Source organism: Cervus elaphus, chromosome 5 (genome assembly GCF_910594005.1).
Source record: "Cervus elaphus chromosome 5, mCerEla1.1, whole genome shotgun sequence".
NCBI lineage: Eukaryota > Metazoa > Chordata > Mammalia > Artiodactyla > Cervidae > Cervus > Cervus elaphus.
In genome coordinates this window covers 54,627,959-54,649,086 of record NC_057819.1, presented here as the reverse complement: position 1 = coordinate 54,649,086, position 21,128 = coordinate 54,627,959, and the positions used below count along the sequence as shown (strand labels likewise).

The 21,128-nt window shown below is 38.6% G+C and overlaps 1 protein-coding gene across 4 annotated transcripts in view; it reads left to right on the top strand.

Annotated features, from left to right (window-relative positions):
- The window catches only part of INPP4B (inositol polyphosphate-4-phosphatase type II B), an 839,852-nt gene that overhangs the window by 590,018 nt on the left and 228,706 nt on the right, over positions 1 to 21,128 (top strand). For all 4 annotated transcript variants that reach the window (XM_043902501.1, XM_043902500.1, XM_043902504.1 and 1 more), the window contains 2 exons: positions 748 to 859; positions 9,206 to 9,278. In XM_043902501.1, the coding sequence (XP_043758436.1) occupies positions 748 to 859; positions 9,206 to 9,278 (185 nt within the window). The remainder of the gene's footprint in view (positions 1 to 747; positions 860 to 9,205; positions 9,279 to 21,128) is intronic.

The window sequence follows — 21,128 nt, the reverse complement described above, 5'->3', positions numbered from 1 at the left end:
AAAATCTTAATATAAAATTATCATTTTCATTAAGTAGGGAGGACTACTTTAAGTCAACAGACTTAAAGAGGATACAGACCTTGGTTTCTGGTTTTGCCACTTTGTTTCCACGAATGAGTCTATCTTCTTGAGTCTCAGTTTCTTTATCTGAAAAAGCAATGGTTATCTTAAATGACTTCAGTGGTTAATTTCTGCTTTGTTTGTGCTATAACTTTCTGATGTTTGCTGGGAGAGAATCATCTTTAACTGGTCCCTGAGAAAGAAAAATGACATTAGGAAAAAGGCATAAAATCAGAGTTTATAGCCAACGGCTGGGTCATAGAGGAATATAAGGTTATTTTTACTCTTTTCTGTTTTATTCAGATGTAGTGTCTGTAATAGATGTGGAGAGTATCCCGTGAGATGGGTACAGAGCAGACATGACTGACGCTGCTGTAGGGACATGGGGTTATCAAATGGAGCATGAATCCATAGTCTTGGCTACTCTTGAGAGCCTGGAGGTGATTTTACCTTCATGAGGTAGCTTTTGACAGTTCATGCACTTACCATGCCTAATTTTCTTTGGAAATTAAAAACAACAGCAACATGATGTACAGGTTTCGATGTATAAAAAGCAGATTTGTTCATTACAACCAATGCAGGTAAAAAGCAGTGCTAGTGGTTTTCAGAAACAAACATGTTTGGATATACTTTCTGGAAAGAGAAGAGTCTTACCTTTCATTCATTTTCATTTATTTTTGGTTGCAGAACCTCAGATGGTGGCAAAGTTGTCGGCACCATAGAAGTCAGTGTCGTGAAGATGGGGGAGATTGAGGATGGGGAAGCCGACAACATCACGACAGATGTGCAGGGACAAAAGGTAGGCTCCCAGTCAGCTCACTGCACAAATTAAATTAGAAACGATCAGCTTTGCCAGCTGCCCGGATCACCATCACCTCTGTGGGGTATGGAATCTCATTATTCAAAAGCTAAATGAGAAATCAGCCTTGGAATGGGAGTACCTTAAGTGTGTCTCATCCTCACAACCCAGACGGCCTGTTTGTATGAAACTATGCAAAGCCACGCACCATTCAGAACACCTTTCTCTTCACAGCTGGCTCTCTGTGTTGGCACAGCCTCTTCTCAGTTAGAACAAAAGTATTGATCGCTGTTGTATCCTGCAGTAGTTAGCCCTATGTGAGATGCACAGAACATTCTGGGAGGCCTATTGCCAAATGTAACCACTTCTCTGCTCTCAAAATTCTCTTTGGAAAGCCATATAGTTGGAGTTTGGGTTTTGTTTTCATGTGAAGGAGGACAGATTGAACAACTCTGTGCCTTAGGAAATTATGGAAAAAAATAAGCAGGAAGTGGTAAATGGGCTGGGAGGATTGGTGGGGGTGCGGGGGTGGGGACTCTGGAGGGGGAGGGCCAGTGCCAGCTTCCTTGAAGTCCAGAATAAAAGCCCCAATATTGTCAGTATCCAGGATTTTTATTTCCTTTCTACTTTCTTTTCTTTAAATAGAGAGACAATTATTAGTCTAAAGTCCTGATTTAGGAAGGGAGTTGCCTGTCTCACTGAGGGACAGGGGATCGAGTTATAAACTAATAGTTCCCCCCCACCTCAGGGAAATGAATTTGTTTATATATTAGAATGTCTGCCTTTTCATAAATGAGCATTTTTAATAACATGATTCATTGTGACCTATTTTCTGGCTTAGTGTCCCTTGTCTGGGAGCATGTTTTAATTTTTGGTACTGAAGAAGCATCTACAAGGGAGAGAGACAGCGCTTATCTAGCACTTAACAAATTGTTAACATTACAAAAAAAAAATCTAAACCGACTTTCAAAAAAAATGTTGTTCTTAGTCTGCATAGGCTAGGGTCTTACCACTTCCCCAAGCCTTGTTCTTCTCAGTTCCCTACTCTCCCTCAGAATGTATTCCAGGTCATGAACATATTTCAATGAGGTCCAATGTTTGAATCAGGTTGCTGGCAAATGGCAGGGCCATGTTGAAGTTATGCAGCAGATCGTCTTAAGATTCCTGTCTTGTGGCTAGGTTCAGTCATTCAGCCCTTGTTAACTCTGGAGTTCTGTGTAAGACTCCTGTTAGTCATTGCCACATGGATGCTTGTGTGTGTCAAGATTAGAGAGGGAGGATTTGTAGGTTAAGAAGGTGGGGAGGGTGTCAGGGGGACAGGATGAACTAAAGGCAGAAATAGGCAGATAGTTGTGCCTGAACCCTTGGAGACCAGGAGCTGAAACTCTTCCCATTTCAAAGGAAGACTGCTTTCCATTTTTCCTAACCTATTACCAGCCACCTCTATTTTTTCCCAAGGCTGGCTCACCCCTTGACTCCTTTACAATGTTGCTATTATGGAATAGCACAAATTGAGTCATGTTCTTTTCATAAATGGAGAACTTGATACTCAGGAATATGCCCCACTAAAGTCGTACATAATGTTTCTGATTTAGTAATATGAACTTAAAAAAATGAGTTAACTGAGCTGTTCTAAAAATAGGTGGCAGTGTCAGCACGTACCACGTAGTTGTCATAAGTGGACTAAAATGCTAACCACATCAAGCATTCTTGGTTTTAGCTTTATCCTATCTGCATTCTTGACCTTTTGTAAAGTTTTTTATAAAGTTACTATAAACCCTGTTGGCAATCCCTAGGAACAGTCATGAAGAGCATTGTCATAAGGTCCACTCTGCATGATATTTAGAAGAGTTATGTGGAAAGAACGCTATCTCAGTGCTTTTCAAAGTGTGGTCAGAATCATCACAGTGTTTGTTAGAAATTAAAATATGAGGACTCTTTTGCAGACTTGCTAAATCAAAAACTCTCTATGAAATGTATTCACATGGTCTGTTACTAATAGTGATTTAAATCTTGAAGTTAGTCAATGGCTGAAATATATGAAAAGACAAAGTAACTGAGATTGAGGTTATCCTAAAACCACATCCCTCTCACTGGTTTGCATGAATGCGGGGGAAGAAATGGAACAACTCTTTGCACCATAGTCGTGTACTAAGTGGCACATGTTGTCCCTTATATATATACTGAGCAGAATAAAAAATTAGTACCTGTATGAACCTGCTTGGGCTGCTGTCATGAAATACCATAGACTAAATGATGTAAACAACAGAAATGTATTTCTCACAGTTCTGAAATGCTACTGAGTCCCGAACCACAGTGCCAGATGATTCAGTTCCTGGTGAATCCTCTCTTCCTGGCTTGCAGATTTCTTGCTGTGTCCTCACAAGGCTTTTCCATGGGACACGTACACGGAGGGAAAGAGGGAGCTCTGGTGTCTCCTCCTCTTCTTGTTAAGGACACGAGCTGTAACAGTAAGGTCCTACTCTTGTGACCTCATTTAACCCATTCCACAAAGTCCTTATCTCCAAATACAGTGACGTGAAACATTGGGACTTCAACATGTGAATTCCGAGGAACGTGATTCAGTTCATAATAGTACCTCTGATGTAAAATATGACATTTTAATCTTGAATCTTTATAAATGAAAATCCAAGCTCTTTCCTCTCACATACATTTACTTGTTTCCTAAAACCATATTATTATGGGATTTTGTTTGTTTGTTTGTTTTTAAATCAAAGGAAGATTGTGCATAGGGTCCTTCACCATATTACACTGGTTCAAACTTCTATTTGATACATAAAAACACAGAAATAGAACACAAAGTGTTAAAATGACGGAATAGTACAAAGAAAAATTCACAGAAGAAGTACTAACATTGTCTTTTTACAAAGCTAACATGTAAGGTGAAAAACATTAAGTTTATTTTAAAAATTTTCTGTTAAATTTTGGGTTATGTTTCAGTCCTTCGTTCCTCTCATAGTCAATATGGCAGTAAATCCTGTTCATTTTGACTTCTAAATAAATTCAGAATCTGACAACTTGTGACCACTTAAGGCACTATGACCTACATTGTCTGTCACCTAGATTTTTGCAGTACAGTAAGTCCTCTACATATGAACAAGTTCCATTCTGAGAGTATGTTCATATGTCCAATTTTTCATACATCCAACAAAGTTAGCCTTGGTACCCAACTTACGCAATCGGCTATGTAGTAATGTACTGTAATCAGCTTATAATACTTTCTACACAAATAATACATAAAAAACAAACATGAACATTAAATAAGGAAACATTCTTAACCTTACAAAATGCAGTAGTACCATACAATGGCTGGCATAGGAGGGCTGGCACCGAGTGAATAGGCAAGAAGAGTTACTGCCTGCAGGAGCAGGAGGAGGTGGGAGATGGGAGAGCTGAAAGGTCATCAGCAATAGGAGACGGAGGGCAGGCTGCAGTTTCAGCCATGCTTACGTTGGTAGAACGCATGTTTGCATCTTTGGAAGTTCACAACTTGAAGGTTCGTAGATAGGGGACTTACTGTGGTCTCTTGCATGTCTCCCTGACTCCCTCCAGCCTCCTTCCCTGCCATCCTCACCACCATCATAGTCTGTTTTCAGCAGAGCACTTACTAAAATATAATACAGAATGTGTCATTCCTCAGGTGGCCTCTCATCTCCTGAAGACCGACCGAGCTATAAGGGAAGCCCCGATAAATCTAAATCCTACATGTGTTGGTCCCCTTCACATCCTTCACCTCCTTTTCTGCTCCTCAGTTCTGTCCATCTTGATCCAGCCACATTATCTTCTTTGCTGCTCCTTAAACATTCCAGATACATTTCCAACTTGGGTCCATGAGCTTTGTCATTCAATCTATCCATGTAGCATTTCCCCAGTATCTGTGCTCCACTGCTTCACTTCCTCTGGTCTTTATATAAAATCTCTTTCTCACCGAAGCCTTCTCTGCCACCATATATAAGACTGCAATGCCTGCCGGAAACACCCTCTCTTCTCTGAGTTGTTTTGTCTCTAGCACTTACTGCTGTCCAACCTCATGTGTGTTTTTATTTATCTCATGTAGTGTTTATTTCCTTCACTAGAATTAAACTTCCTGAGAGAAAGGTGTTTGTCTGTTTTGTTCTCTTTTCTACCCTCAGTGCCCAGAACTGAGCCTGACAGAAGGAAACTGAATCAATGAATAAATGAAGTCGATTTTAATTTTGAAGAAATTAAATCCAAAATTGTCTCCTAGATGGGAAAATATTTGGCTACATATAGCACTGTACAAGGGCTTCCCCAGTGGCTCAGCCACAAAGAATCTGCCTGTGGTGCAGGAGCTGCAGGAGATGCAGGCTCATCCCTGGGTTGGAAAGATCCCCTGGAGGAGGGCATGGCAACCCACTCCAGTATTCTTGCCTGGAGAATCCCATGGACAGAGGAGCCCGGTCAGTTACAGTCCATGGGGTCGCAAAGAGTCAGACACGACGAAGTGACTGAGCACACACACATATTCATCAATGAACCAAGTAGGCACAGATGCCTCTTTCTTGTGAAGCAGCAGTGAAAAATAAGCAGTATATTATTGGTCAGATGGTGCTATTTGCTATAGGGAAAAAAGGACTGGAGAGTCCTAGGCTGTGGCCATTTTAAACTGGATGGTCAAGGATAGATTCACTAGTAGTATGATATTTGAGCTGAAACGTGCAGGAAATAAGGAATAAGAACTGTGGATTTCTGAAAGGAGAAAGAATTATAGGCGAAGTGAGCAGAAAGCAGAGGTCCTAAGATGGCAGGAAGCTCCTTGTGTTGAAGGAACAGCAAGAAGGTCAGTGTGACTAGAATTGAAGGGCCAAGGAGGAGAGGGATAGGAGTTGAGGACAGATTCTTGAAGCAGAGAAGACGGACTGTGTACCTCCTTGAAGCCCGTTAGGCTCTGGGCTGTGTGTGAAGACAGTTGAGGAGACGAGTGTATAGGTGTGAAGTCTGATTCATATTTTAAGAGGACCCTCTGGCTGCTGTATTGAGTAGAGCCTACCATGAGGCATGGACACCATAATGAAACCCAATGATTGTGAAGATCCAGGGTAGAAATGCAGATGGGCTGGATCAGGGTGATGCTGATGGAGAAAGTGAATTGTGGCCATACTCCAGGAGAAAAGGATAGCTAAAAAATAGAATTACCATCTTCTCAAAAACACTGAGAGAAGCAGGTGGAGGAAGATGGGAGATTTTGAGATGCTGTATTTGACATTTCTCTTAGATATTTAAGTATATATGTATCAAAGCAGCTGGAGGTTCAAGTCTGGAATTCAGGTGGGCTGTCCAAACTGGAGTTATGCATTTGTGAGTCACCAGATGATATTTGGGTGGTGTTTAAGCCATGAGATCACAAAAGCATAGCAATTCTGTTTTACACTCTTGAAATTTATATTTAGGTGGATTTTATCTGCTGACATTTACTGTATTTGTAATTATACTGTATATAATTCACTTATTTGAATTATATCTGTAGACATTTATCATATAGAAAGTCAAACAGGAAATGTTTAAAACAGAAGAGTATATAAGTACACATACCATTAGCTATCACTTGATTGGGTGATACAGTCTAGAAAATTCTACTATATGCTTATAAGAGAAAGAGACAGAAACAGACAAATAATATTTTAGTATTAATTTGAAAATAAAATTGTCTTTACCCTGTGCTAGATGCTACAAAGGCTACCAAGACAAAAGTTATCAGGGGGACTTCTCTGGTGGTCCTGTGGCTAACACTCTGAATTTCCAATGCAGAGGCCATGAGTTTGATCCCTGGTCAGGGAACTAAGAACCCACATACTGTGTGACCCAGCCAAAAAGTATAATAAATTAAGTGAAAGTATCTTTAAAAAAAGTCATCAAGAATTTCCAGGAGACTCCAGAATAACTTTGAGAACCGTGATTGATGGAATAAACTAACAAATGTGAAAGTACTTAGCCATGAAGTGTTGGACTTGATGGATTCATACAGAGCTTTGTGATTATTGTTCATACAATACTGCTAATTTTCTAGATCAACACGTAGCAAATTGATATATTAGCTGAGAGTCAAAATCATTTAGCTCTAAGAATTTTACATATCTTATGTTTCTTCTGCTTGGCCACACTTACCATCAAAAGATACTTTTAAAATTATTAATCACAATCAATAGGGTTATGGTGCTACATCTGGTACAAAAAGCATGTGATGTTTTGTTATTCCTGCTCAGAATCACAAATGTAGAGTCATTACATTGCAAGTGCACACCATGCAAATGTGTAATGCTGGAAATATCCATCATCGTAATAGCAATGAACAGTATAAATAGCTGAACCTTCTTAAGCACAATTTCCACCTCATTTCCATCTTTGCATTCTCTGTAGCAACTGGCACAGTGTAACAATGACTCTAAGGTCAATGTAAAAAAATTTTTTTTGAAATATAGCTTAAGGAAATAAGAAATAAGGTTCTTGACCTGGAGAACTTTCAATCTAAATAGTGACACAAAGTGTACACTTCAGGAAACAACTGAAGAAAGCAATAACCAGGGTCCAAGTATGAAAATATTAATTTAGTAAGTGTTTATTAGATACTTTATGTTTATGTTCGATGGATTTAAATCTTGAGAGGATTCTGAATAGTAGAACTTTAAAATACAGTATCTTTGCAAAATAAGAATATTAGTTTAAAATGTCCTTAAAATCAGTTTTCCAGTGTGGATGGAAGATATGGTTATATAAAAGTCATATGTCTGTATTCATTTGGTGAAATGAAACAGGTCTTTAGTTTGGAAACAGAAAGTTATCTTTGATTTCAAAGAGGCAGGACTGCCTCCATAAAAAGAAGCAGTTTCTCAGGATAATAGCCTGGTTTCTGGGAATTAGGGACTTCTTCACTAAAAAGGTTTAATCTCAACCATCCCTATAAGTTATATTGTAGATGATGATATTCTTTTGGAAAGGAAGATGATTTAGAGCCATGTACCTAGTTATTATGTGGAAGGATGTCAGGGACAAAGCATAAAAGCATTTGAGGACCAGTCTGAGAATATTGAACTTGATTGGACAGTAAATAACCATTTTACATTCTAGAACCAAGCACTGATATGTTGAATATAATATTTACCAAAGATTACTCTAACAGCCCTATGTAGGCTGAAAGAAGTAGAGAAAATATTGAAAATAGGAGAAATAAAGAACTTTAAATGTGTCTAAGGATCCTTGCACATTGCTGTGGTGGTTTGGAAAGTGCATATCCAAAATACCTGTGGATTAAAAAAAGGAATCACCTCTGACTTCTGGTTGGTTGCAAAAATGATCTAGAGAACACTAAATTTAAAGGATTATTTGTAGTTATTCATTCTTTCAGTGAGATCTCAATATAAGCACTAAAATATTTAGGAAAGAACATTTTTCTCCATCTAGAAATTTCCTGAGTAATGTGATGAATGTTATGATAGAAGAATGAGTAACAGACTCTAAGAATACAGAAAGTAGCATTTAAATCAAGGTTTTAAATTATTTGTGTCCCTTCTCAAAATACTTGAGAGACATACACTTTGCTATCATGAACAATGACCTCTGTGGCTGTGAATCTCAAAGCCGGTCTAGTCCCTGGAGAAGAAGGGAGGTGGGTTTCTGTGTCTCTCTCTGTCTCTCCGCTCTCCTGTCCAGAGCAGTGTCTGTTCTGTAAAGGATCATGAGCTGAATCTGTTTATCATGGGTTAATAGATCATCTATTATCTCTAGATTAGCTTGTGTATAAACTACTTATTCATAAATGGGACATCAGCTTATTTATAAAGTACCCTCATCCTTTATGAGCAAGTGTTTGTATCTTTTGCCAGAGACAAAAAGTCTCCTTTTGCATTGTGAAATTAGATGCTACAATATATTTTCTCTTTTACTTACAGTTGCCTTTACTTAAAAACTAGAAAATAATTTGCTTTTTATTGATCCAAAATCGACCCACCCAGGTGACAGAAATACAAAGCCATTCACCTTGTCTTAGGTGATTTGCTGTAATGGGAACCTATTTCTAGCATGTTACGGAGGGTTCTTTTCCACAAAGAAAGGACAAATTTTCTTTCCTAAGAAGTCTTTAACTCGAACTGAAATGTAGTCTATAACTGCATAATAAAATCATATTATATGTAAGTAAATAATCACAAGTTAAACTAGATTCATCCTAAAGATACAGCTCAAAATAGTTTTTCAAAAATGTCTTGTTCAAAACTTTTTGAAACTGTGTGCATGGCCTCATGTTTTGCAAATAAAAGAATCTCATTTGATCGTGTTCAACTATGTTTTCTTTCTTCTTTTTCCTTCTAGTGTGCACTGGTTTGTGAATGTTCAGCCCCAGAAAGTGTGAGCAGAAAAGATAACCTACCTTTTTTGAATGCAGGTATGTACCTCAGTTTTGGAAACAAGTTCCTTTCATGTGAACATACATTTTAATTTTCTAAGAAGTTGATACTGAACCTGGATACCATTCTCACAGAACTGTTATAAACATTTATTAAATATTGGTAATCATGGGAGTCAGCAGTGTGGGGGTAAACTTGGCAATTCCATAAAAAATATATTTGTATATCTTGGCTAAATGGCAAAACTAATTCCTTTTATCTATTGGGTTTTGTTTTATTTGAAATGAGACATCGTTTCAGATGATGGAGGAAGTATTAGAAATGTGAAGCTCTTAATTAGTTTGACTTTCTAATTCTAGAATTTAAAACAAAGTTGTTAAAACAGTATGTATATGGATTCAGTAGGAAAAATTCATACACACACTTATATATTCCAGTGTGTGTGTGTGCATATATATATGCATATATATGTAGTGTTAATAATGCTAATATATTTGAATTTCAAAAAGGCACTGAACAGTGTGGTAAATGATGACTTTGACGTCTGATACAGTTACAAAATATGTGATAATATATATATATATATGTAAATCATGGAACTAATTTTTGAATGATAACATACATTGTGTTACCAGTAGTGATATGATGATATTAGCAAATAATGATTAGTACAATGACAGGCAAGATGCTGAATGCCTCATGTGCCTTGCCTTAACTTGTTTTCTAATATGTGCTATGAAGAAGGCACTGTTATTATCTCCATTTTAAAGATGAGGAAATTGCTCAAGATTACTACCTAGCCAGTAGCAGGTCCAGCATTTAATTTGGTTTTAATCCCAAGGCCTTTGCTTTTAATTACTAGATCATGCTGTTACTAAAAAAGCCATTAATTAACAAGCTGGTATAACAGTAAAATAAACCTTAACATTTTCGCAGCCTTGCTCTGTTATGCATTTCAGCCAGTGACATGGATAGCATGATAATCAGATTGAGTGATACCAAACTTCAAAGTTACTAAGACAGAACCCCTAAACAATGAGCAATTTTCCCCTGCAGAAACCCAGTAATAATAAGAGATAGAGAAAAACATGCAACACTTTGAATCAAAGAACTCAAAATAAAATATAGCTACCAAAAACCCATGAATTGTACTTAATAGAATGGAGGGTTAAACCAAAGAAGAGCAGCTACTTCTCAACCTAGGACCAAACGGCATGTTTTAAAAAATGTTTATTAAGGATATATTATCAAGAGGAATGTGCATTAAACAGGGAAGGGGCTATCTGCACATCTACACCAGCAAGATACCATAAAAATACTTGATAAGTTATCCATATGGCTAAAATAACTAATGTATCCTCAAAGGGTCTTCTTCATAGATGTTTTTTTCTTTTAAAAGCTGACCAAACCTCTAAACCTTGATTTCAATATATCTAGATAATCTACTTAATTCTCCAAATGTCAATTTTGAGAAGTAAAATCGAATGTGAGAGATATTGCACTCATGTTAAATACAGTTTAAATGAATCAAATTATCATCAAAATCATCTACACTGTAATTATAAGACACTTTTTAAGTGATTCACTCGTGTGAACCTTGTAATTTTTTTATGCACACAAAGGGAAATGCCATTTTAAAATACTGATTGGTTTAATATAAATTTCAAAGAGAAAGAGAAAAGTGGCTCTTGGGGTAGAAAGAAATATATCACCTAAGGAAGATGAGACAAAGGGAACATGAGAAAAATAAATCTGCACCTTCTGATCCTTGTGCTATAAAATCTGCAAGGCATGAGTTTTGGAAGCCTATTAACTCTTCCAAGTGTCTAGGGTATGATTCCTAACCTTTGATTTGTAATATGACAGAGACAAGCAACATGGAAATCTTGGGAGCAGCTACATTCTACAATTTAAATACACTCACTAGCGGAGTCAGGATTGATTACCGCTTTCCCTTTTCCTGGAGGTGACGGTTTGGGTGGTGATTCTATACTTTGTTCTGATGATTTTTCCTGTGTCCTTGGTCCAGGCAATCTGAAAGTGCCTAGAACACTTGCCAAAAATATTTTCTTTTTATGAAATTATTTTTTAAACTCAGCCTTGTTTATTAGGCGGCACTGTGTCTTAGTTGCAGCATGTGGGATCCCCGCTGCATCCTGTGGGTCTTTCACTGTGGCACAGGCACTCTAGTTGTGGCTGATGGGCTTAGTTGCTCTGTGTCTTGTGGAATCTTCGTTCCCTGACCAGGGACCGAACCTGGGTCACCTGCATTGCAAAGCAGATTCTTAACCACTGGATCACCAGGGAAGTCCCACAGATATGTTCTATGAGCCTTCTTATATTAGGGAAAGTGAAGTCGCTCAGTCGTGCCCAGCTCTTTGCAACCCCATGGACTGTAGCCTGCCAGGCTCCTCTGTCTATGGGGTTTTCCAGGCAAGAATACTGGAGTGGGTTGCCATTTTCCTTCTCCAGGGTATATTAGGGAAAGATAAGACAAAATGACTGTCAAATGTTCTAAAAGCTTGATTTAAAAAAAATATTTTTAAATACAACTAAGTGATATATATAAAATGCTTCTGTTCATAATCTTAAAATGTGTTGCACATGTATAGAATATGTAAGTGGAATATGCACCCATGACTTTGGTCTGTGTGTACCTTGGTCTTTTGTTCTATTTATTTATCCATCTAAACTCAGCAACTTTGCAATTAATCTATTATATTTCCATGAGGTACTTTTTCACAATCTGTAGGCGGAGGGAGCTATTGACATTCTTCCCAGGCCTTTATATTTATGTATTATATGGAACTTGCCAGTCTCAAGTGAGTTATGAAGTTCTTACTGATTGAGCACAAGAGGATGTCATAGCTCATAGCTGCTCTTCACTATTCTATTTATATCTCTAGAAGTTTAATGAATAACTCAGAAAATTCACTTATCTATTGTGAGACTACAGAGGAAAAAGCTCTTCCCTCTTGAACCTCACCGTCTTCATGCTGTGTTTGCCTCTCAAGTTGAATGTATATGTTGGGAGCCTGGAGAGGTGAGGGCAGGAGGAGAAAAAACGATGAGGAGGAGGAGAGGGGGCAGGATTTACAATTCCATAAAAAAGATATATAAGTACTTTAGCTATATAGGAGAAAATAAATTCCTTTTGGCTGTTGGACTTTATATTCTCTGAAAGAGGAAATGAATTAGAAGATGTAGTATTAAGAATTGTGAGGTTCTCGTTTTGCTTGATTTTATAATAGTTTATGAAAGTTGTTGAAGAGTTACCTGTTTAATTATTGGTGCATTCATTTAAGCAAAATGGAAGTGAGAACACATAAAACTGTGTGTTGTTGGGGTGTTGCTTCAGGGATGAGGGTAGGGAAAGTTAATTTTGAACACAGGAAAGTGTAAACACCCAAGTCTCTTACCTGGTCACAGAGTTGGGTGTCCATTAACTGAGGCGCCTTTGTCTACAGCAAAACAAGAACAAACAGGCTCTGATGGTATTCCTACCAGTGCGCTGAACAGGCTCTGGGAAGAACTGGTGTCACAGCCTAGATCTGCTAACAGCAGTGTGACTCTGATGGACTGGTCAGCCTCTTTGGACATCAGTACTTTTCAGATGACCAAACTGACCTCGACAGTCTTCTATTTCCTTTTTGGGCCTCCATGTCTGAAATCTAGAGAGCATAGTTTAGCCTTTGCTATGTTTTCCTTCATTTTAGAAATATTTCATGAAAGTTTTCATTTTCATCAGTTTCACATGGAGTCCTATATCCAATTCTTTGTCACTTACAGTTGTCTTTCTCGGGAGTTATTTATATCTAATAAGCCTGGCCGGAAGTAAACTCTTTAAAAAATGTTGTCAAGATCAACAGTTCTCTCTAGATTTCCTAAATCTACCCATTTTCTTTGTTAAAGTATAATGCTACAGAATACTTCAGCCCATGGACTTTGATATTATCATGATCAATCTGAGAAGCTAATGGACCCTGTCATCATTTCCTATTATCTTCACATTTTGAGTGAGTTTCCCTCTGTCAGCAAACATTTGATCTGATACAGCATCTTTCCTGGTTGAATTCTATACTTCTTGAGTCATGAAATTATCCATGATATTTTTGAAGACCAGTTTCATGCTGTATATTAACGGGTATGCTGTCCATCCTCTTCACAGAGGGTGTATCTGACAGCGATGAATTCCATGACTGTAAAAAATCTAAACCTCAATGTGAGGACTATCCTGTTTTCAGTCCTAAATACAGATACTTTCCCCCCTATTTGGAGAGTTTATTGCTGTTTATCTTCTTGCCTCATGGATGAATCACAAGTATTCTCAAAATAGTCCACTGTATCTTTTTCTCTTTTCCCCCGAGTAGGCTTAAGTCATCTACTTCCCCAGGTGGCACTAGTGGTCAGTAGCCTGCCTGCCAATGCAGGAGATGTAAGAGAAGTGGGTTCAGTCCCTGGGTTGGGAAAATCCCTTGAAGGAGGACATGGCAAGCCACTCCAGTATCCTTGCCTGGAGAATCCTATGGACAGAGGAGCCCGGCAGGCTGCAGTCCATGGGGTCACAAATAGTCGAACAAGACTGAAGTGACTTAGCACACATGCTCTATTGCTTTACTGCAGTTGCCCAATTATGAGCTGTTTAAGAAGAAGAAACATTGCTTATTTATTTCTGTGTCTCCAGGGACAGAAAACAATAGGGACTCAGCAGATATTTGTCAAATGACTGATAATGGGTGTATCTTAGCACTTGAATTTGTGCTTCAAGTACAGAAAACTGCACTGTTATTCTTCTGTCCCTGAGAAAGATGTTCAAACTGGATTATTTCTGTTTAAAATGATTTGTTACTTTCCCTAAAAATTACTGTTAAATTCTCATTTTTATTTTTTTTTCTGCTTCATTTGGCACCATGTATTTCAATTGCTTTTCACAATACCACATAACTGAACTAATTACAGGCAACATTCTCCTCAATACCACCCCATCTAAAGCAACTGGTGACTCTGAATATTTTAAGAAATATTCTTAGAGACTTTGAAAAAATATTTCTCTCTATGTTCATTTTGAGTCCTAAGGAATTCCAACCAAAAAAGTGAATCTCTTTTTTTTTCTATTTTTTTTTTTCCTTCTCATTCATGAGGTACTAAATTAACTACCTTGTCAAATTTTAGATCATATCAGTTTATAATAACAAAGATTTCTCTGTGGTATCTTCTCTATCGCTCAGTTGCATCTGACTCTTTGCAACCCCATGGACTGTAGCCCACCAGGCTCCTCTGTCCATGGGATTTCCCAGACAAGATTACTGCAACAGGTTGTCATTTCCTTCTCCAGGGAATCTTCCTGGCCCAGGGATTGAACCTGCATCTCTTGTGTCTTCTTCATTGGCAGGCGGATTCTTGACTAACGCTCCACTGGGGAAGCCTCATATGTTCTTCATACTAGTTGAACAGATTTGCCCTTGTATTTATAACTCTATGATATATAAAATATAGGACCATCTTGGCTTATAACATTGGCCCTTTATCCTTATACTCACTCACTAGATTTCTTTGCTCCTTGCTGTTTTAGTAAATCCAGTGGAGCCCATTGTCAATGCAAAGAAAAAAATGCACAACCGTAAAGATGAGAGCTATGTTTTATTAGGCAGACTTTCTCAGGACTTTGAGCCCAGGGGACAGAAGTCTCAGATCACTCTGAGGGACTGCTTTGAAGAGCCAGGATGTATGGGAGTTTTTGCAACGAAGGGCAGGGAGCCAGAATATCAAAAGATTATTGATAATTAAGGAATCTCAAGTTAATGAAATCAGCCCTTTTCTGTGTGTGAAAGTGAAGTCGTTCAATCGTGTCCGACTCTTTGTGACCCCATGGACTGTAGCCTGCCAGGCTCCTCTGTCCGTGGGATTTTCCAGGCATGAATAGTGGAGTGGGCTGCTATTTTCTTCTCCAGGGCATCTTCCCAACCTAGGGATAGAACCCAGGTCTCCCGCATTGTAGGCAAACGCTTTTACCATCTGAGCCACCAGGGAACTCCTTTCTGTGTATGGGAAGATGCAAAGTCTGGGCTCATTGCAGTCGTTCCTTTAAGATGCACCTCAGCTATCCGGGGCCAGCATCCTGTGTTCTGTCATCCTGAGTTTCCTCAGAGTGCACAGTCGGGCGTGTCTGCGGCAGTTGACAGCTAGATGGCAGGCATTCTTTGTTTTCATTCTGAGTTTCCTCAGGACTCCCCCTCCAGGTGGCTGTCATGTGATGGCTTGATGTCTGTAACATCTTTTGTTTACTTCTGTGGTTGGTGGCATTAGTAGTTCACACCATTAACCTTGCTCTTTTTGAATTTTCATGTTTTCTTTACTGTGTATTAACATAGAGTGTTAAGTAGCTTGAGTGGAAGAGTAAATTTCATTATCTATTGATAGGAATCAGTGAAATCATCAGACACTTTTAATACTTCAGCTTTCTTCCTGTTTTTTATCACCCCGTCTATTGCCCACCTTATGTAAACTAGAAGGAAAATAAAGGCAGGAAGATGATATAGTCAAAAAGGTAATATTTTGTGGACAAATATGAGAAGGACTTTCAGCTCTGGTATTCCTTCCTTCATTCTGATGCCTGTGCTCTTCATTGAAGTGAGGTTTTTAGTTATGTCCTTCCCTCTTGCTTTTTCTCCTCTCAATTTACACAGTCAGGGCCGTTCTGTTTTCCTACTAGGGAAGGTAGTGTTTGGCTTCCCAGGTGGCTCAGTGGTAAAGAATCCATCTGCTGATACAGGAGATGCAAGAGACGCGAGTTCAATCCCTGGGTCGGGAAGATCCCCTGGAGAAAGGAATGGCTACATACTCCGGTATTCTTGCCTGGGAAATCAGGAGATAAAGTGAAGGTAAAGAAAACAGCACAGTCATGGCCTTCACAAAGTTTGCCTTCTAATGGGGGCACAGAGCAGTAAACAGACGATTATAGCACAACTGGTGAGAACCGTGACAGAGAGGGGGAGGGGAGCACCAAGGAGAGATGCCTACAGGGAGGGAGGAGGCGGAAGTCAAGGAGGACCTCCTGGAGGAGGTACTAGCTGAGCCGAGTTTATGGGATAATTACCTGTAGCCAGGAAAAAGGAGCATTCCTTTGAGATTCAGAGAATGCCTTGAACAGAGGCAAAATGCCAGGAAACAACTTGAGTTCCATGAACTGCAGGTGGTTCCAGGTTGTTCAGCATGAAAGATGAACCAGAAAGGGACGCTTTTCTAGATTTTTCCTTTGCTCTAGTGACTGGATTAGAATTGTTGTTGTTATTCTGTCACTCAGTTGTGTCCAACTCTTTGCAGCCCCACGGACTGCAGCACACCAGGCTTCCCTGTCCTTCACCATACCTGGAGCTTGCTCAAACTCATGTCCATTGACTCAGTGATGCCATCCAACCATCTCATTCTCTGTCATCCCCTTCTCCTCCTGCCTTCAATCTTTCCCAGCATCAGGGTCTTTTCTAATGAGTCGGCTCTTCACATCAGGTGGCCAAAGTATTGGAGCTTCACCTTCAGCATCAATCCTTCCAATGAATATTCAGGACTGATTTCCTTTAGGATGGACTGGTTTGATCTCCTTGCAGTCCAAGAGACTCTCAAGGGTCTTCTCCAACACCACGGTTCAAAAGCATCAGTTCTTTGGTGCTCAGCCTTCTTTATGGTCCAACTCTTCCATCCATACATGACTACTGGAAAAACCATAGCTTTGACTATATGGACCTTTGTCAGCAAAGTGATTTCTCTGCTTTTTAACATGCTGTCTAGTGTTTGTCATGGCTTTTCTTCCAAGGAGCAGACGTCTTTTAATTTCATGGCTGCAGTCACCATCTGCAGTGATTTTGGACCTCAATAAAATAAAGTCTGTCACTGTTTCCATTGTTTCCCCATCTATTTGCCATGAGGTGATGGGACCAGATGATTAGAATAAACAGAACAAATCATTGAAACTAGAATGAATGAAACAAATCACTTCTCTGACCAACCAACTTTGAAAATACAAGTTATACACACTGAACTCACCAGTTATCACCAGTTGGAGACTAAATTCCCACAAATATTACCTTTATGTTTTATTCTGACATCTGTAATAGTTTTTCTTGTTTATGGCCTTGCATTGAAGATGGAGTGCTAGGGGCTTGTGGGCTTGACTACACAAGGGGAGCAGCACTTTTCCAACTGAGCTTATATCCTATTTCTGTTCTTATTTTTTTGATGCTTTAAAGCAACACAAGCAATAACATAGTATGGATTGTATGACACACCTAAAGAAAAGTAATTTTAAAATTTGGGGAAATTAATTTTTAACAGTTTATTTCATCTTCATTATTTTAAAAAGTGGTCTCTCTTTGCTATTTTTCAGAACTCCTGTCATGGTTTCTTATGTTCTCTTTCCTATAACCATGCTTAGGACAGTCTTTTCATGATTTCTGTTTAGGTTTTTTTTTTAGATCTCATTTACTCTTAAAAAAAGCCAATCTACATTTAAGATGTGTGTATTATAAATCTAAGATATTTTCAACTACAAATGAGAGAATGTCATTATCTAATTGGATTACCCAGACTTATCTTTTCTAAGTATTATCCAGCATTTGGAGAAGAGGCAATGAATGGATATTCAGCTGAATAGTGAAACTATTAAACAACTGCATAATTAAAAGCTACCAAACAAACAGATTCTCTACAAGAATCTACAGGACATTAAAATAGTGATTTTGTAAAGATTGAAACTAATAGAGTCAGATTCCATTTATATATGTGATTTCTACCACCTCCTGAGAGCAAGAAATTGCATGAAGATAATCACAGATGAGGGCTTCCCTGGTGGCTCAGATGATAAAGAATCCTCCTGCAATGTGGGAGATCTGCATTCAGTCCCTGGGTTGGGAAGATCCCTGGAGAAGGGCATGGCAACCCACTGCAGTATTCTCACCTGGAGAATTCCCATGGACACAGGAGCCTGGCAGGCAACAGTCCATGGGGTTGCAAAGAGTTGAACACTTCTGTGACTAAGGACAATCACATATAAGCTTTGTCTGGAGAACTATATTAAAGACAACCTGTGTGTTAATTTTATATCCTACAACTTTACTATATTCGTTGATTAACTCTAGTAATTTTCTGGTAGTCTTTAGGGTTTTCTATGTAGAGGATCATGTCATCTGCAAACAGCAAGAGTTTCACTTCTTCTTTTCCTAACTGTATTCTTTTTACTTCTTTTTCTGCTATGAAGGATGTGGCCAAAACTTCCAAAACTATGTTGAATAGTACTGGTGAGAGTGGGCACCCTTGTCTTGTTCCTGATTTTAGGGGAAATGCTTTCAATTTTTCACCATTGAGGGTAATGCTTGAGAAAACAGAAAGAGAAATTAAGGCAACAATACCACTCACCATTGCAACAAAAAAAATAAAATACTTAGGAGTATATCTACCTGAAGAAACAAAAGACCTATATATAGAAAACTATAAAACACTGAAGAAAGAAATCAAAGAGGACACAAACAGATGGAGGAATATACTGTGTTCATGGATTGGAAGAATCAATACTGTCAAAATGACTATACTACCCAAAGCAATCTATAGATTCAGTGCAACCCCTATCAAGCTACCAACAGTATTTTTCACAGAACTAGAACAAATAATTTTACAATTTGTATGGAAATACAAAAAACCTTGAATAGCCAAAGTAATCTTAAGAAAGAAGAATGGAACTGGAGGAATCAACCTGCCTGACTTCAGACTCTACTACAAAGCCACAGTCATCAAGACAGTATGGTACTGGCACAAAGACAGAAATATAGATCAATGGAACAGAATAGAAAGCCCAGAGATAAATCCATGTACGTATGGACACCTTATCTTCGACAAAGGAGGCAAGGATATACAATGGAAAAAAGACAACCTCTTTAACAAGTGGTGCTGGGAAAACTGGTCAACCACTTGTAAAAGAATGAAACTAGAACAACTTTCTAACACCATACACAAAAATAAACTCAAAATGGATTAAAGATCTAAAGGTAAGACCAGAAACTATAAAACTCCTAGAGAAGAACATAGGCAAAGCACTCTCTGACATAAATCACAGCAGGATCCTCTATGACCCATCTCCCAGAATATTGGAAATAAAAGCAAAAATAAACAAATGGGACCTAATGAAACTTAAAAGCTTTTGCACAACAAAGGAAACTATAAGCAAGGTGAAAAGACAGCCTTCAGAATGGGAGAAAATAATAGCAAACGAAGCAACAGACAAAGGATTAATCTCAAAAATATACAAGCAGCTCCTGCAGCTCAATTCCAGAAAAATAAATGACCCAATCAAAAAATGGGCCAAAGAACTAAACAGACATTTCTCCAAAGAAGACATACAGATGGCTAACAAACACATGAAAAGATGCTCAACATCACTCATTATCAGAGAGTGATTTGTGCAAATCAAAACCACAACAAGGTACCATTACACGCTAGTCAGGACGGCTGCTATCCAAAAGTCTACAAGCAATAAATGCCAGAGAGGGGGTGTAGAAAAGGGAACCCTCTTACACTGTTGGTGGGAATGCAAACTAGTACAGCCACTATGGAGAACAGTGTGGAGATTCCTTAAAAAACTGGAAATAGAACTGCCATATGACCCAGCAATCCCACTTCTGGGCATACACACCAAGGAAATCAGATCTGAAAGAGACACGTGCACCCCAATGTTCATCGCAGTACTGTTTATAATAGCCAGGACATGGAAGCAACCTAGATGCCCATCAGCAGACGAATGGATAAGGAAGCTGTGGTACATATACACCATGGAATATTACTCAGCCATTAAAAAGAATTCATTTGAATCAGTTCTAATGAGATGGATGAAACTGGAGCCCATTATACAGAGTGAAGTAAGCCAGAAAGATAAAGACCAATACAGTATACTAACACATATATATGGAATTTTATTTTTTTCTTTTTTTATTATTATTTTTTATATATGGAATTTTAAAAGATGGTAACGATAACCCTATATGCAAAACAGAAAAAGAGACACAGATGTACAGAACAGACTTTGGGACTCTGTGGGAGAAGGCGAGGGTGGAATGTTTTGAGAGAACAGCATTGAAACAAGTATACTATCACGGGTGAAACAGATCACCAGCCCAGGTTGGATGCATGAGACAAGTGCTCAGGGCTGGTGCACTGGGAAGACCCAGAGGGATGGGATGGGGAGGGAGGCGGGGGGGGGGGGGGGGGGGCGGGCGGCTCGGTATGGGGAACACATGTAAATCGATGGCTGATTCATGTCAATGTATGGCAAAACCCACTACAATATTGTTAAGTAATTAGCCTCCAACTAATAAAAATAAATGGAAGAAAAATAAAGAAAACCAGAAAGCCAAAACAACAACAACAACAAACAAATTAGCCTTGGCTGTGTTTGGTTAAAAAAAAAAAAAAGAAATGGGATAATTTTAGGAAAGAAAATGTGTTTCACTGAATATTAAATTCTAGTTTTATTAATTAAAGTCTGTGTTAGTAAGACTCAGTTCTCAATAATTCATTGCTGTTATGTTATACTGTTACAGGATTTAATTAAATTATTAAAGGAACATTCTAAAAAAAAAAAAAGACAACCTGATGAGATAACTGTTTCATGTTTTGATGATCTCTTCCACCCTGAATCCATATTCCCAAAAGTAAAGTTGCTCACTTGTGTCTGACTCCTTGTGATCCCATGGACTGTAGCCCACCAGACTCCTCTGTCCATGAAATTCTCCAGGCAAGAATACTGGAGTGGGTAGCCATTTCCTTCTCCAGGGGATCTTCCTCACCCAGGGATCAAACCCGGGTCTCCTGTATTTACAAAATTCCTTGTCTAATCCTCTGATGTC